The sequence below is a fragment of the Melospiza georgiana genome, chromosome 16, assembly GCF_028018845.1.
Source record: "Melospiza georgiana isolate bMelGeo1 chromosome 16, bMelGeo1.pri, whole genome shotgun sequence".
Taxonomy (NCBI): Eukaryota; Metazoa; Chordata; class Aves; order Passeriformes; family Passerellidae; genus Melospiza; species Melospiza georgiana.
Window position 1 is genome coordinate 6,950,878 of NC_080445.1, and position 18,054 is coordinate 6,968,931.

At 38.9% G+C, this 18,054-nt stretch overlaps 1 protein-coding gene across 1 annotated transcript; it reads left to right on the forward strand.

Moving 5' to 3' along the window:
* Nucleotides 1-6,894: 6,894 nt before the first annotated feature.
* Nucleotides 6,895-12,746, forward strand: LOC131090192 (parvalbumin, thymic-like). Its single transcript, XM_058035388.1, is given in 7 exon segments — nucleotides 6,895-7,388; nucleotides 7,390-7,435; nucleotides 7,437-7,471; nucleotides 9,151-9,218; nucleotides 9,997-10,129; nucleotides 10,351-10,460; nucleotides 11,745-12,746. Coding segments are annotated over 7 exon segments (447 nt in total). The 5' UTR covers nucleotides 6,895-7,359; the 3' UTR covers nucleotides 11,771-12,746.
* Nucleotides 12,747-18,054: the final 5,308 nt, after the last annotated feature.

The window sequence follows — 18,054 nt, forward strand, 5'->3', positions numbered from 1 at the left end:
CTGAATTTCAGGCTGTTTTCCTCCCCAGAGGCTCAGCTGAGTGTGCTGTGCAGTGCTGGCTCCTCACTGCCCAGGGACAGCTGAGTCCTCCCTGAGCCATGGCCTTCAACTTGGCTTCCTGGAGAACCTGAGCTAACAAGAACCAAAGCACCATGGCCTCGTTCCCAGGTCTGTCCTCTCAAATCCCACCTCTCTGGCAATATCCCTACACAGGTGATACCCCACAGACTGCAGTCTCCAGGAGGTTTATAGATAATTTTTTAACCTCTAAAGATTGCACCTTTATTTTCCATTTTACTAATTGTGTTTGTTTCTCTAAGAGCAGCCTTGCTATTTTTGCCATTGTTGTTGTTTATGCAGTTTTCCTTGAAAAACTCTAGGGGGTTGCTACAGAACTGGCAGAATTAGGACACCAAGATACAAGTGCTGCCTGATTATCAGATTGTGTTTTTTATACTTCTAGTTTTAAAACTGGGTGAAATCCAATTCCACTCAATCAAAGGAAATCCTCCTCTTGGAAGATGACCTGCTGGCCATTTCAGCAGAAAAGAAGTTTACATGTTTTCCTTTTGTTAATAACACTGAGCTTGGGGTTTTCCTTTTGTTAATAACAAATGTACTCTGCAAATAAGTATAATTCAGATTATAGAAGATGTCCAAGCAAATGTCCCAGAGGAATGGGTCACACTGAGTCACTGCCCTCAGACCCAGCAGAGTCACTGCCCAGAAACTCCCAGGACTGCCTCCATCAAAATGGAATAAATTGACAAAGACCAGGCTGGTCATTTCAGTTGTTTGTATCCATAAAGGCTTTTAGAGATTTTATAGAGAACTGCTTATAGAGATTTTAAGAGTGGTGGCCTTATGCATCAATTTCAACAAGAAAAACTTTCAAACCTTATCCAATGGATGCTTCTCTATCCATTTTGTAATACCTACATCTTTAATAGAAAAATCTGCTTGTTCACCAAATATTCATGAATGTTAAACCATGCCTAACTTTGTACTTTTCTCCAAAGCATGACTTGAATTCTTCTACCAGTTCTAATAATGCATACTCTTTAATTCCTATGCCAAAAAAATCCATCATTCATAACCAGAAGCATTCATAATTTAAATGACTGTCTCTGCTGTTGATGGCACCATCAATTACAGGCTTAGGTGATGGGGAAGATCTGCACTGATTAACATGCATTTTTCAACATCACTGCTCAGGAAGGTTTTATATAGCTGCAACTTTCAGGAAGTAGCTGGGATCTGGTATTCTGAAATTACCTTGCCATGGTATTCTGAGATAACAGCTTTGGAGCATTTCTTAGTAAAGGCTTCACATTTCATTTAAGAATCAAATTTCAGTAACATCACATTGGCCATAGAAGTAATTAACTTTCCAGAAAAAATTCTACGTGACAAATTTTGCCCAGAACTACAGCTTGTACAGCCCAGCTCAGCATAGTGTAGGACACAGAATACATTTGCAAAATGTTCTTACTTCTCAAATTCAGCAAAGTTCTTAGGCATTTATTGTCCTTATCAGCTTCTTTCATCCACCCCTACTCAGAAAAGGACAAGCCAAGATGGAGAATTTGGGAATCAGCAAGACACCTTCTGCTCTCACCATCTGGATTTTTAAATATGGATGTTGCTGTATGGTATACCAAATGCAAAAGTCAAATAAAATAATAAGTGAAATCCTTCAAAAATTTTGAGTTCTCTCAGAGAATCAAAAGTACATCAAGCACCTCCCAATTTACCTACTCCTGTGTGAGCAGGAGCTCAAGCTCAATTCCTCTGCAGTTCAAGGGCATTTTCTGCTGTAACAATGAACCAGGCACAGCCAGGCTGAATTCCTGTTCCAAGGGAGACAGGTCTCCTGCTCTAGAGATTCACCTGGCCTTTTCTAGCCTTTTTCTCATTAAGCTTCCTGTTTAGTCAAATTCCTTTTTAAATGTATCCTTTTTAGCAAGGTGCAGTCATTACTATAATTCAGCCCAGATGAAAGCCATTACAATTCAAGGAAAGACTGTTAAGTGAATTTATAACTTGAATAAATAAATTTAATTTTTCATTCAGAGCAAGAGACTTGAAGTAATTTACTTTACACCTGACTGCAGCAATTTGCCAATGAAATCCACAGTGAATATAATGTGGTTTGTTCATAAATGGAAAAGAAGAACTTACATTTGCTGTATGGGTAGTCCTATGCTATACAATAACGCTTGAATTCCCTGGATTATCTGGACACTGATATCACTCAGGAGCTACAGCACAAATGCAGCGCTGTATGGGAAGAACAATGCCTGCTTCTGTCTTTTCATCCCACTGATCCTTCAAATATTTGAACAGTGGAATCACTTCATTGATGCACCATTTGATTAAACCAGGCTTAGCTCTCAAATGCTCAATGGATTCTTGTTTGTAAAGACTTGATGCTTTCATATCCGATGCTGTTATGTCTCTAGTACCCATTTCCATATTCATTCAGCTTACTTCTCTATAGTCCTCATTCTAATTATTGTCAGTGTTGTTGGCAACGTCTAATGAGGGATGAAGGAATGTTTCTGAGGTCCTAGGTCCGGGTGTTGTGCCCTGGAGACATGAACTCCACATTTGGACAACACCCAAACACACACCAGCCCCTTATCATGCTCTAGTTTGCATAGAAAAGCAGCCCAGCACCCCAGACAAGTCCTGACCATTTCCCAATCTCAGCAAATGCAGGAGAAGGGAATTAAGTCACACCTCGCTGGGCACCTTTAAGTCAGATTGGAGCTCAGCTTTATGCACAGAGAAAACATCTCTGAGTCAGCATCTGGGACTTTTGAAACCTGTGTATCCTTGGAAAATATATATATATATATACACACCTCCTTGAAAAGCAATTCTGCCAAAAGAATCAAAGGCCCTGTTTTATTCAGCACTATGGATACCAGATCAGCAAAGCACAGATAGTGACCCAGTTTGACTCAGTTTTTACTTGCTGCTCCTGCAGTTACACAAGCCAAGGAACTGTTTCTGTTTATAGTGGGACCTGTTGTTTACACACTGGGATAAGGACTCTACAAGAACATACAGACAGGCTGAAAAACATCTGAGTTCATTTCAAACACATCTATATTTGAGAGCTTGCTGCAACTGAGGATTATTTATAGTGCTTATAAACCACAGTCATGGAGCAGGACTGCACCAGGCTACGTAGTGTAAACACACAGAGTAAAGTTACAACTCCTGTAACAAGGATGGGGAGGGATTTTACCACACGGGATTTGAAGAACACAGCTCAAGAACAGAATATGGTAGATGAAATATTGAATAGAAATTCTGTTTTCACCATATGTCTTTGCTTCCAGCTTAGCTAGAGAAGATTGCCTTGGCAGAATTGATTTTATTTTCCACACAAAAACCATTATATTCCTACACACACCTTGTTATTGCCATTTCTGTTTGGACACTTTCAAAAATAATAAGCTTTTTGCTTCAGAATTAAGGCAAGAAAATTTATTCTATTTTTTTTACACTTACTGCAGGTAATTTAAACCTAGGGATGGAGTCATCTGGAGGTTCAAGTGTCTTGTCTGTTTATGAATGATTGTATCAGATTTAACAGACCCAAAACTCTACCATTTCAGAAATCAGACTATGAGAATTTCTTTCTTTAAAAAAAGGCCTTTTTCTTTCTGTACCACTGAATGAACATTTTTAGAAAGAAACAGAAATGGAAGTGAACTGGAAAGGTTAAATTCAGGAATAAAAGTTTTGAACTACAGCTTCAGAAATCACATAGAATTTACATCTGGCCCATATTCCTTTCAAATGTTGGAATCAGGATTGAAATTCCCATTTCAGACATGGAGGACCACAAATTGTCTGATTTATGTAAACAATCTGCTTGGCTTAAAAATTATGTTTTCTGCACGTAGGAAAAATATGACTGAAAAAGTTTTGTGCATTAACATTTTACAGGGCACCAGGAATTGAAAAACTGCATTGTAAATTTTTAGCACCTCTGAAAATCTACCTCAGAGGTTGAACCCACATGACATTAGAATGATAGCTGGTGAAAAATAAATTACTTAAAGTTTGTGATTCATTCAAGTTTGCAAGAATAAACCAGATGTTATTTGGTGTATTTCCCACATACAGCCTCCTCCCCTCATAGCAATCCTTCCAGCATTTTTATTTATTCAGTATTTTACTGGGGGAGGGAGTAGTTATGAGGTGTCTATCGATAGTAGGTTAAGTAGTAAAACCTAAAACCCCTCACAGATATTCCCAGATCTCTCCAGGACTTACATTCCTCAAATGACTGGAGCATGATGCATTAATATAATTACACTAAATTACATCTACACAGCTTCTTTCATCTCATAGATTCCCAAAGCAAATTACAAGCTGAATGAATATTCCACTCTCACTGCTCACAAGCCATTTAACAATAGGTTACACACATTTTGTCAGGTGATTCCTGTTCCCTGACTCGTGACCATGGATACCCCTATCAGAGGCATTCATCTCATCCATCTGAAAATGATCTCAGGCATGTAAGAGGCACTAAATCACACTTATTTAAATTAAAGCAGGCACTCACACAACTCTTGTTCCTCTCTTGCACATAATTCATATTAGCACTCAAAGTAGAATGACAGGAATAGATTACAGAGCAATCACAGAACTTAGGATGACCTAAAATACAGCTTTTCAACCTGGGGAGGTAGCTTCAGCTTCAGATGCTAAAAGAATTAAGGTTAAAAACGGGAAGAATAAAACAACTCCATGCTTGCAGAAAGAAGAGCCTTGAGCAAAGAGAAATGCTCAAGCCCAAGGGTTTAAAACTGCTTTTAGTGGCAGCCTGACAGGCTGAAAGGAATATCTTTTCCTTACTTTTTCATAATTCCTCAGTTCTTCCCCTGTGAAGTTGGATGGCAGCTGCAAATTTCCTAACAGTATTTGATTTAGACAGATGTTTATGCAATCTCTAATGTAGGGCTTGAAAAGAAAATGGTTGTTGGACACTGGTTGTAAATAGTTACATGATCCCTGTGCATTTCATCAGTGCACATGTTCTGGGTCTCTAGTGCCTCCAATCTTACTGCAAAAGTGACTCCAAAACTTGCTGGAGTCTGAATACAGCTGAACAGACCAGAACTATAAATCATTTAACTGCATGCTTTACCCTTAAAATCATAGGGCACAAAAGAAATTACCTTGTCAAAACCTCTTAGAAAACAGAGCACACTTTTAAAGACTGCATCCTTATGTGCTTCACATAAAGTTCAAACTAATGGCAACAGCCCACAGGCATTAAGAGAAATAACAGCAATCAATGCTATTTTTAAAGGGAAGAGTGGGGGCGAGGGGTTAACATATGTGGAATTAGCTCTGGGCAAAATGAGAAGCCATTGCATCTAAAATCAAATGCATTCTCTGAAATAGACACCAGGGACCAAATTCCCATGCAGACTCCTGCAGTCCAAGAGTTTCAGCAGAATTTGGCCTTCCTCTTAACTTAGCTTCATTAGGTCATTTCATGCCATCAGTTTTTATGTTGGACACCCTACGTACTGCACATCAGTTGTTGGCACTATGTAAACAATTTTCCAAATTGGAGGGGGAGGAAAGGGTGGTGTGTGTAAAAGGGAGAGGAATTTTTGCCCATTTAGAATAAAAGTAATTTCTCATAAGAGTTTCAGGGGGAAAGTGGTATTTGTACCCCTTCTACCAGATGTCACCACTGACAACAAGAGCCAGTATTAAATATCTCTCCATCAAATTCTTCTTGAAATTTTTCAGCGCCAGCTGGTCAAGAACCCATTCAAAAAATAGGGAAAGCTGAAATCTTCATCAGCCATTCCTAGCCAACAAAAGAATTATCTTCTCTGCAAAACAATTATCTGTGGAGGACAGACTTGCAGAATTTTTAATAAGAAAAAAAAACAACTTGTAGCAGTAATTTTTCTTACATTTATATACTGCAAATGAAATAGCACCTCCTCCACAGAGAGGATCTTTTGCAATGGTCTTTTGTTGCCTTTTGATCAGCTGCTGCCATTGCTGGATGCACTAAGGTTCAGTAGGTACTCTCCATTTGTCACTTTTCTGTCTGGCACCCTGATTTATTAGTGACTGGCTTCAGTGACTGATTGAGTTTGTCTTCCATCTTAGAGGGAAATACTTTGGAAAAAAGATGCCTTGATGCTCTCTCTGACATTAGGACAGTCTCTGCACCATCACCTCTTACTGTGCCACCACCTCAAGCTGTGATGCCCCTTGCACTGCCATCCCTTGCCACCCCTTAATCCTGGCCATAATGACACCTTGTGCTGTCATCCATATGACTTGTCTTTCACTGTCCTGCTACCTCAAGGCACAAGTGAGATCCAAGCTGACAGGCTCCTCACCCAGCGAGGCTACAACGTTCATGGAAGAAAATTGAGATGATCAGATAATATCCATGAAAAAAGTAACTAGCACAAAGGAACACTGGGCAACAGCACTGGCCAAACAACTCTAGAAAATAATCACTCCTCTGAAAGGGATTCTAGACAGGCTGAAAAGGGAAAAGACACTCTTCAGAAATTGCTACAGCGATGATGTTGCTATTGAAATTTTCCTCTCTATTCTGAAAGCAAAGATCGATCTTTCATGTAGGGCTCAGGGGCTTTTGTCTCAGAGACAGCTGGGCAGATCACAACCCCTTTGCTTCATACATACCCAACTAAACAGGTTGTCAGAATCTTGCAGAATTGTAAGATTTTCTCTGGAAACAGAGCAGATGAAATACCCTCCCCCAACCAACTGTTCTGATGGATTGACATAATATTATTTTACCTCCTATAGCAACAAATTCACTGTGTGGTTTTTTTTCCAAACAACAACAGATCAGATATTCTGGAGATAACATGGCTATTATTTTCCCTGATTGGTTTGCTATGCAAACAATACCTGAACAGTTAAAAGGATACTTTTAATTTTTTTTCTTTTTGTTTAGTGCTCCAATGATGAAATTCTATCACGGAGAGTGTCTACAGGTAAGATAACAAGTTATTGCTTTTAAACAGTCATTAAAGACACTTCTTCAGAAGTTATTGTGCTTCATTTCATCTGACTCTTCAGATCAAGCATATCAGATAGTGGGGACTTTTGTCTTGCCCTACATCACATGAAGAAGCTGGTGTTTTCTGCTTAAATCAGAGGAAATTTGACATGACTCTGTTCTTTTTGCCTATCTGGCCACTTATCTTGTTTCGTTTGCAAATATCATATGTATTCTCTTGAGATAAAAATAGTGCAAGATGATTAGTTAGGCAAGTTCACTTGACACCATTCCCCCTTCGTGACGCTGAAATCTAAAATCTGTATATGGTATACAACTTAAAGTATATATATGCAAGCTCAGCTCTGCTGGAGACACACTGCAAGTACCTTCCTCCCAACCTGACTGCTTCCTTACCCAGTCAAGAAGACCACAAAGGTAAGCTGATTGCATCTTCTGCTTTCAAAGAAACACAAAAGCAAAATTAAAGTATCTATTCTTATCTCAGCTTCCAGGATGCTGTATCTTTACAAGCTAACACAGAATAGAATCAGAATTTGGATTAGAGGATGGAACAGACAGGAACGATGTCCCTTGTCAAAAATGCTGTGATTTTTAGTTCTTCCTTCAACTCTTCCCCTTTTTAATCCTGTCGGCAGTGAGAATTAGGTGAACGGATGAGCTCAAAGTTACATTGCCTAATGCTGAGAGGGGGAAGTATTTTGCACAAGAACCCACTGGGACAAAATAATTCAGCAGTAAAAGAAAAGTAACCCAGCTGCCTGAGCTGGGGAAGGATCCATTGCCATCAGTGGGAACGTGTGCCATCACTTTCTTAACCATTTCAGAGATATTCAGAAAGGAACTAAAATGATTGACAATTTCTTCTGCTGCAAACCAACAGGTACAGAGGCAGACATTTCATATTTTAGAGATAGTTTAAACCTGTGTTTAGGTCTCAAACCAGTGCACAGACTATAAATGGGTATCACTAGTTGATTCCTTCTCAGTCCGTGCTTAGACAGGAAGAATGATGTTGCTGAAGACCAGTTAGGGATTAATGAAAATATATTTCTATTCTCTTCTGGCTTTCAAGAATAACTTTTCTATGCCTTAGTCCCCTTCCTTCACTAACATGAATTAAGAGTAACGTTGCAAGTTTTAAACTGTAACCTGTCTGCACTGGTGTGTACAGTTTACCAAACTGTAACTGCATCAATTCACTAAAAATTGATTAGAAATTCAAGCATTATAGCATTTTGTTACGTGATACACATTGCACTGGCAAACTATTGCAGCTGTTGGTGGCTGAATGGGACAGAGTATTTTTCTCACATGAAAAGCCGCTGTGTCAGAAAAAAACACCTCCTCCACTTTACTAAGAATGAATATTAAGTCATGATACTTCTGTTCTAAAGACAATAATCTACTGAAATGCCAAAATCTGGGCAAAAATGAGGTTTATTATAACTTATATGGAATGCAAAAAGAAAAAGACCTCAGTAAATACTGACAAAAACATTTTTACAAAGCTCTCATGAAATGTAATATTTCACTGGTGCAGTAGCCCAGCAAGATACATTTACCATTGTAACTAAACAGGAGAGGAACTTACTCTCCAAATTTACATGAGTAAAATTACTATTACTAATTCTACACTAATATTTTCATTCTTTGTGAAGATCACTACATCTATTGATAATAACACTAGATTTTTCACATTCCATTTACTCCAGGTACAGTTCTAGGGGACACACCAGCCCTATCTCTCATGTGTGCTGTAAATACACTCTGGGTTTTACTGAGTAATAATCCACCTCCAGGAAAACCCACACAGAAGCCATGAAGTTGTGTGGTGCTGGACACCCTGGATGTGCTCTCCCAGTGCAGCAGATCCTCCGAAGCCCCACGCTCCCGCGTGCAGAATTCCTCCCTCATTCCCAGCTTTCAGTGGAGGCACCTGCTCCAGACATCTGTTACAGCCTGCTCCACTTGCCATCAGATGAATAATGTCTCCCCTATCACACACTGTCACTGCTGAACTTCAAATAGAGCCATGAAAGTAGGAGAGAAGTCATTTTAATGACTAAGTAGCTCACATTTAATTTATTTTACAGTTCAACAATGGCCATCACTGACATCCTCTCTGCTAAAGATATTGAATCTGCTCTCTCCAGCTGCCAGGGTAAGGAATGGTCTCTGCAGACAGAAGATGCATATCATTTTTATGTCTTAAGATGACATGCCTATCATTTTCCCCTCAGATTCCTTCCCTGTGAGATCTCTTTCTAAGCTGCATTACAGTATAGTCCCTTAAATTCAAAAGGTCTCACAAGTGGTGAACAGCAATTAAATGACCACCATTTCAGTTAGGGCTGCCTTCACACTAAGCTGTCAGTGCCTAAACCTGTTAAAGACTTAAATTTAAAGTTGGCCTTGTCCTTCAAAATTCCAGAGAAAGCCTCAGCTCGCAGAATGAGAGTGTCATTTGTGAAGCAATTATCAGTCTCACTTCTCTTAAGAACTGTTCAGTAAGACCAAGCCAATTTTCCAAATACTCAAAGATCTGGTTTGTCTGTGAATTACTTACTCTTCTATCAAATTCTTCACCTAAGTAAGAACTCTGTGAAAATTAATGAAGAATTACAGGAGTTGTTTGTAAGTCACAGCAGCACCTTCTCAATATTTATTATTAATTGCATGTGACACATTGCATAAATCCTGATTTAGCGGAATGTGCATTGTAGCAGAAAACTTCAAACTGGCTGAAAGGAAACATGACCACGGGCACAGAGTGATTAAAAAGGGAAATTATTATCCACTGTATCTTCTCTTTTGCTACACCAGGGAACAAGAGAAAGAGAGCAGGCTGATGCTTTAAAAAAGACATACATATTCACAAGGAATACACACAGTAGTAGCAACTTCAAAGGAGAATATTTAACAACTTCTGTTTCTTCCAGCTGATGATTCCTTCAATTACAAGTCTTTCTTCTCCATGGTTGGTTTATCCAGCAAAACTCCTGATCAGATAAAGAAAGTTTTTGGAATCCTTGATCAGGACAAGAGTGGTTTCATTGAAGAGGAGGAGCTGCAGTAAGTACTGTTCAGCTGCTCTATTTCTTTAAACAACAAACAAAAACCTTAGAACTTGTTTGGTGTCCTTGAAGAAACTCTTGATGTTATTTTAAAAATAAAACACAAATTCTGGTAGTTTCTTGAATCTGTGTGGATTCCCTCAGATAATAAGAGCAGACATTACCTTATGGGACGTTTCAGAGAGGAAAACTCAAGCACAGCACCCTGTTATATTTCAGGCTGTTCCTGAAGAATTTCTCCTCAAACGCCAGAGCCCTCACCTCGGCAGAGACCAAGGCTTTCCTGGCTGCAGGGGACACCGATGGTGATGGCAAAATTGGAGTGGAAGGTAAGACTGGAAAATTGATAAATTTTGTGGTTTAAAATGCACACATTTCAGGCTGCATTTAAACTGGGGCATGAAGAATACACACGAGTACTTTGGCCTGATACTTTCTGCCACAATTTTTGTATGAGCAAATATTCTTTTATTTTCACAGCTTTATTCCTATTTGATCTCTGTCATAGCAACAGAATATTTAAGCCCAGTGTAAAGTCTGGTCTTCCAATCAATGATAACAGCTTTAGGGTTAATTCTGCAGTGTTTCTGACCCATAGACTCAATGTGTCAGATTCTTAAAAGATTCAGAACACCTGAAAGTCTCAGATTTTCTATTACAGCAGTAGATGTTCTGCACTTCTGGCCATACAACAGTTCCATTTTTAAACACGTCTGACTAAAAAAACTTATTTTTATTTCTTTGTCTCCTATCAAACACTGGCCACTATTACTGGGTGCTTAATGCACTAAAGTAAAATATGACTGGTATTGTTTCTCAAGGCTGCAACTGCAGCAGTGCAGCACAGGATTTTCTGCTGGAAAATTATCTGATAAGTTAACATGTCACTGGACAGTTTCCTCTGAGAAACTCAATCAAATTCCTGAAGAAAACCTCACAGGGATGATGTGAACTAGTCAGGATATTTCTTTTAGAAACTGCAGCACAGAAAAATAGGACATTATGCATCATGTATTAGAGATGAAGTCACTGAAAACAGGGCTGTCTCAGCTGAACTAGGACAGGTGGCAATAACTCCAACAGACACACGTGCTAATCTTAGCCAGATTTGGGAGGAGAGAGAGAGATACACTGTTGGAGGAATTTGCTTTAGCAGCAGCTTTAGCAGCTTCTGTTTATGAGCCCCAAATAGGGCATTGTATTTTGCACATCTTGGCCCTTAACCATTGAATCTCCCATTCTGGAATTACTTCACTACAGATATTTTCTATTTGGAATAACAAAAACTCTCACTGAGAGCTACAGGCTCCTCTTCCTTGGCTATTATCAGAGTTTATAATGGGGTAAAGATAGTTTACCTTTAAGTCAGGATTTCCCACAAATACAAATTTACAGACACACTCCTCCTCCCTGCACTTACTCTTTTTAAGGAGTGAAAAATCTGTTACGCCCCCAGAATCTCAGTTTAGCAGTAGCTTGTGCAGTGTTATAATAACTTTGGGAGCCCTCCATGCCTAGGAGTTTTAGTCATTTTTATCTATCTTTTTAAAGATGTCAAAGAACTACTTTCAACAAGTTTTATTCCCTGCTTTTTTCACTTTCTTCCTTGACAGAATTCCAGTCTCTGGTGAAGGCATAAACAGCATTAGACCAAAGGCAACCTTGGACTGACTCTGCCAATTACCTCGTCCAGCAAGCACTTCGCACTCAGCATGTGTTTGTACATTTTTATATTGTTCCAGGCATTAACAGTTCCCCACACATGAAGTTCACACACCTGATTGCTGAGAAACCTTGCAATGTTTTGGTCACATGGCATTGTTACAATTCCATTGTAAAGAAGGCACTTTGTGATTTTCCACCACTGATAATGTTGAAATTGTGGCTGGGAGAGGGGGGAAGACAATTTAAAAATCAACTAAACAAAAAGACCCTCGGGAGAAAAAGCTGCTTTTAAAAATTTTATTTAGGTTCTCCATCCTCACACTTGAGCATGCTGACTCACCAGACAAAGTTTTGATGATCTTAAACCCTATCATATCTTCTCAGGCTTAATTGTACTGATTTAATTGAGGTTTATTTCTGATTAATTGTCTGATACTTGAGGAAAAGCAATGCTGAAAAGATAGCTAAAAATAATTCATATTAAGTCCCAACCCTGAGAATACAAGAAAAAATTGAGACGTTTCAGAGGAGTTCACACCTAGCTCAAAGCACAGAATAAATTTGTGGATAATTTTCCAAAATAAAGTAGTAGACCACAGCGTAATCGTATCATCAGAAAGTGTTTATGGCCTAAAATGTGTCTCTCCCTTAAGAAGATTTATCTTTCATGAAATCTAAGGCAGCTGTGAGATAGAGGAGAAGGGTCTAATCCTACTCTGACACTGTCACAAGTCATGGTCCCCTGACAATCTGGGCCACAGGCCTGGAGGTTTTTCCATGAATCATGAGCCTGTTGCTTATTGTCTCTTAACATGTACAAAACAATAATATTTGCCTCATCTGTGAATTTCTGCATTTCCTGTGGATGAAACTACAGCCAATCTTGCTGCTTGGTTATCCTAAAGCTCTTACATTGTTAAATAATGGCCATTTCTCAAGTCTTTCATTTATTATATGAATTATTATCTATATGTTCCATAATATCAGCAGTTTTCTTCAGTCTGAAAACTAAGGACTAGTCTTCCCTTTGAGAAGTGTCTTACAGGATTTAGAGTTGATTATAGCATTGTCTTCATCAATGGACAAAGAAAATAATATTCTAAATGCAGACATCAGCAGGCTGAGTAGATGTGCATGTCTGGCTGAGTGTGTCAGAAATTTCCCCACCCTGATTTAGCTGTTTCCTTCCCCATGTCCCATGCTGTGGCTCCAGCTCACAAGCAGACTGTAGTTTTATTGCTCTGCACTAAAACTGAATGATAATTATGATTTGGCAGCTGTTTTGAAGAAGAGCAGAAACAAAGCCTTTGGAACTTTTATGTAACAGCCAGTGTTGGCATTTCCATGAATTGCAAGATGATTATGTGAGGCAAGCACAGCTCCCTCATTCCCAGGCATGTAAGAGAGTCGGTCAACCGATTTAAGATGGTAAATGCAAAAGAGGAATTCTAGCAATCAGACTCACTGAAGCCTTGGCAGAATTATAATGAATATAAATCCTAATTCTATCCCCACTGCCTTTGATGTTAAATCTGGGCTTAAATTATAGCTGCTGTTAATTGCAGCACTGAAATATTTTGCATAATGATGAGACTGGCTCCTTTTACCTTAATTATTTCCCTGTTGAAGAAAAAACCTGGGGCAACCTAGATGTGCAGCAATACCCAGATGTAATATATACATTGGCTCTCCACACTGCTGATCACTAAACTATCCTTCACTGTATGAGCAGATGGCACACACAGTACCAGAAGTGACAGACCTGACACTGCATTCCTTGCTCCTCTGAGACTCTCATGTGGAATGCAAGAAATGCAAGACTGCTCAGTGGCCCATCCTGTATTTCAGAGATGCTGAACAACTGCACATCACTGCCTGGTGCTGCCACAGGGGAATGAAACACTCTCAAGAGTCAGGAAATCCTTGTGTGTGCTGCAACTTCACCTATGCTTATAAGAAAATCCATTCTTTTTAAATAGTGGCAAGAAGATGTGTTTTAAATCTTATTAAAATTATCCAGCCATTTCATTTGAAGGAATTATAATAAAAATCCAAGAAGTCCCCAATTAAAAAAAAACCTGTAGGCTTCAGCAAAAATACCACCTACTCTCTATTAAGGTTTCTTTTGGCATTAGGATCCACATTTTAGATCCACATTTTAACCAAATTAGAAAAGAGCATTTTTCAACTAAAGGAAACAAATTCAAAAAATGTGATGTTTTCTGGCAAGGTTCATTTTAATTAACTTAAGTCAGTGGCAGCTTTCAGTTCTTTATGGAACATCATGGAGTGTTCTGTGAATTTGACAATGCAATCATGCTAGAGAAAAACTTCAATTGCAGGATGTCTATGTGAATGCCAACTGAAGTACCAAAGAGACACATGGTTGGCATCACAACGTTACCATAATTAAGGTACAGAACCAGAGAGTAATTCCTGATGGAAAGGTCTGGAGGTCTCTGGTCCAGTCACTCCCTCAGAAGGGAGGGATGGAAGGACTAAGATGAGTTTGAGTATCATCAGGGATACAGGTTCTATAACCTCCCTGGTCAATCTGATAAATAAGGATTAAATCCTCTGCATCAAGCTGCTATGAATGAATTAAATAAATAAAATACTGCTGAGTACACAGTTAAAAACTAAAATTCTGTTAGAAATGGTTTATGCTACATCAAATCAGAAAGAATCTAGCAACCCCTGTTATTTTCACATTGATCACCTGCTCTCATGTTCAGAGTAGGACCATCCTACTCACTATAACAATACTCAGTATAAAACTGCTTCACAGTTCCCAGCAGAAAGGAAACGTGGTTTGTCTGTTTTACCTTCACTTAAGGCAATTAAAGAGCAACCCAAATTGTGAGTGGTAGATCTGAACTCCACTAGGACTGTGAGTTCTCAGACATATCTCTCCCTTGCTCACCCTGTGGGAGCAGTTTAATCTCTAATCCTCCCTATACTTCTTATGAAATAAAGATGTGCCTTGATCCCTTTAAGCAGGAGCAAAGCACAAAGAAATCTACAGTCCTACATGAGCTCCTGGAAAAAGGATACAGAGGGTCACGATCCCAAACCCACCCTAGTGCTCCAGCCACTGAATTCACCATCTCTCTTAAACCAAAATTTTGGGTTGCCCTGAAACAGGAGCAGAACCATGCATGAGATAAAACCTCCTGGTGTTTAGTGGAAGCTGGCTGCCCCCTAACTTCATGTTCCTTTGGAAATCCCAATCCAAAAGCCATTTGTAAACTTGAGATTCAATTTCAGCTCTCCAACTGCTTGAAATTTCAGTCATCTTCTAACAAGTAGAGAGCACAGAAAGGGCAAGGGGATGTCAGAACATTCATTGCACACATAGGCTGGTACAGTTTCTTCTTTGAGTTAGCAGCCAGCCCATGTGGAAAATCTTTGATGCAGCATCATCAGAGGTGCCTGGAACTCTTCACACAAACAGTGTGGGCAGAGGGGGCCAAGGCTGGATTAATTTCCTGGAATGAGTTACTGAAATAGACACATCTTGATTAAATCCCTGAACAGACACATACCTAAAATTTTCATGCTCAATTTTTCACATATTATAAAACATTTTAATAAGAGGATACTGGGGAGCATGACCTAAAGTGTTCACATTTTATTAAGCGTAATTTCCCCATTAGTTTTGATCATAAGCACAGAAAGATACCATTATATTGGTCTGGCCTTTGTGGTAAACTTTCTGCACAAATATCTATAGAGCTCATCAGCAGCTGAGATATGGCTATTCCAGAACTTTTGTTTGTCAGCATGTCCTACACTCGTGGAAACAAGAAAATCAGTCTTATTTATCAAGCTTCAGAAGAGAAAAACAGATCACCATTCCAGTTACAATAGAAAAAGAAGATACCCTGGGACAATGCCTTTCCCTGCAGTTACAAATTATTGACCCTAAATTCAAAGGGAACTTCTGTCCAAGTAGAATATACAAACATTTGACTCAACAGGAATCACATCAGTTCCATCACAATGATGTATTGATCAGCTGTATTTTCTAGACACTGACTTCCTGCTTTAACTCCCAGGCTTCCAGAACAAATTTATTTTATATTTGTAATGATATCCATAATGGACAGTAAAATTTAGCCAACATAAAAATAAACAGTAAACCCTGATTTTGTTAGGCTGATGAAGTAACACGTTCTTCTAAATCATCATGAAGGAAGAATCCTCAGGAATTATTTCGGATTTATCAGTCTAGTCTGTTTATATTCCTGTTCTTTCAAGTGATTTCCTAGGCTAGATTTTTTTCTTATAAATACCTGTTCCCTCTTCTCTCTCCCTCTGATGAACACCCTCCTGTTACCCTGTTCTCATCCTGATCCTCGGTTTTTCCTCACTCTCAGTTCCATAAAGCTGTCAGGGCTGGACTTGCCTGTCTTTGGTGCCACCTTCGGGCAAGTGCTGGTTTGCCACAGAAATACTCCAAAACTCTTCATAATAAATGCTTTGTAATCTCAGTATGGCCTCCTCAAAAGGATTACTCATTAATTAATTCCCATACAATTATCAGATTTTCTCTGATCCCTGGCCATGCTCTTGATTATTTCCTAGGTACCCAACCCAAAGGTACAGCTAGATTCCCAATGGGAAAATTGAATTATTTAATTTATATTCCACCCATTCAGGATAAAATGCCTTTAAAAGTAACTTGTTCAGTTGATCTTATATCAAAAAGTTAGTTTTCACAATTTTCAATTTACCACACTGCATGAGTTTGGAATTAACATAGTCAATGTTTCTCTTAAAAATTCCTCTCTGGAAGAAATCAAGGGGAACTGAAGTAGATGAGGCTTTGTATTTATTTTCATGTACCTAATTTTTGAAAGACAGCAGCTTTATGTTATAGTGATTAGAGAACAGGCTTTGTTTTAAATTTTCTTGTCACTCAAATGTTATTTAAACCTAAGCAATACTCCAGCCATGCTTATGTATGTGTGAGTGTGAAATGTTCTCTCAATGGCTTTTTACACCCCTGGCCTATTTTAATTATTCTCAAGGCCGTTAAGTCCCAATAAATTCCATGAGTTAACTGACTGGGAGTTCCAATTCATATCCAGAAAGAGAAAAGCTGCAGTTTGAGCTTAGCTGCTGTTTGAGACCTTACAGAAGTTTGTCTTTTCAATGCAGCAAAGAAGAAGCAAATATCATTGATTTCACTGCTCTGCTTCCCTCCTGGCCATAACTGATCCGCTCTCCTGTGTCCTGCTGAGCAGCTGACAACCTTCATTTTGTAAATGGTCACAGTTATTAGGATGATTTTAAATGTGCACCATGCAATTAATTACTGCTGAGCAAATGCTGTCAAGATGAGACTTTTATAGCTAACCAAAGCTTATATAACAACTTATTAAAAGTAATTTGGGCTGAAGAAGTTCTGTCTTTGAGCTTGTACTTGCATATCAGATATATCCATTACAAATGTATCAGTATTAGTATGTTTTGAAGACTACTAGGGCAACTGCAGGGTAGTGTTTCATAGATAATTCATATCAGGATTGGGCCCTGAAAAGTCAAAGTCTACTTTGAAGACGTCAATTTCTAGCTACCGTTAAACAATTAAAAATATATTTATTTTTTCATTTATACATTAAAAAATTCATTTCACTAAAATATGATCAAGCTGAGAGGATTTAATTAGTATGGCACTAAACCTTCCATATTGTCTAAAGCACCATGCACATTCCTTTGGGATATAAATATCAATCTGATTAGCTAGCAGGTCTTGTCAGCCACAGTAACTTATCCCCTGGGGTATCTGAGCCATCACGTGCCTCCAGGACTTCTCTAAAAGGTCAAGAGGACTTAACTAAGTTCTATATAAGTCCTTCTCTATGTCATTTGAAAAAGAATTAAGTCAACAGGACTCTGTTGATTTTTTACCTGACAATATTTTCTGTTCTTGGTTGGGGAAAACTAAGTGGCCAGGTGAGTTCAATGTTTCCTCTGGAACTTAAGAAGACATCACAATAATTCACAAAAAACGCATGGAAATAACCGAAGATGCCCAAATGCCAGGAAGTTCTATAAATACATTTGGCTTTGTCCTCAGCTTGTACACCTGAAGATTTAACTGGAAATACCAGTGACTCAGATGCACAATGTGTGTCTGAAATGAGGATGGAGCAGCTGGCACCTGCAGGGCAGCTCATCTGCTCTGCCCTGGGACCTGGGCTCACCTCAGGGCACCTGCACAGCTCAGAGACCCAGAGCAGTGGCAATTCT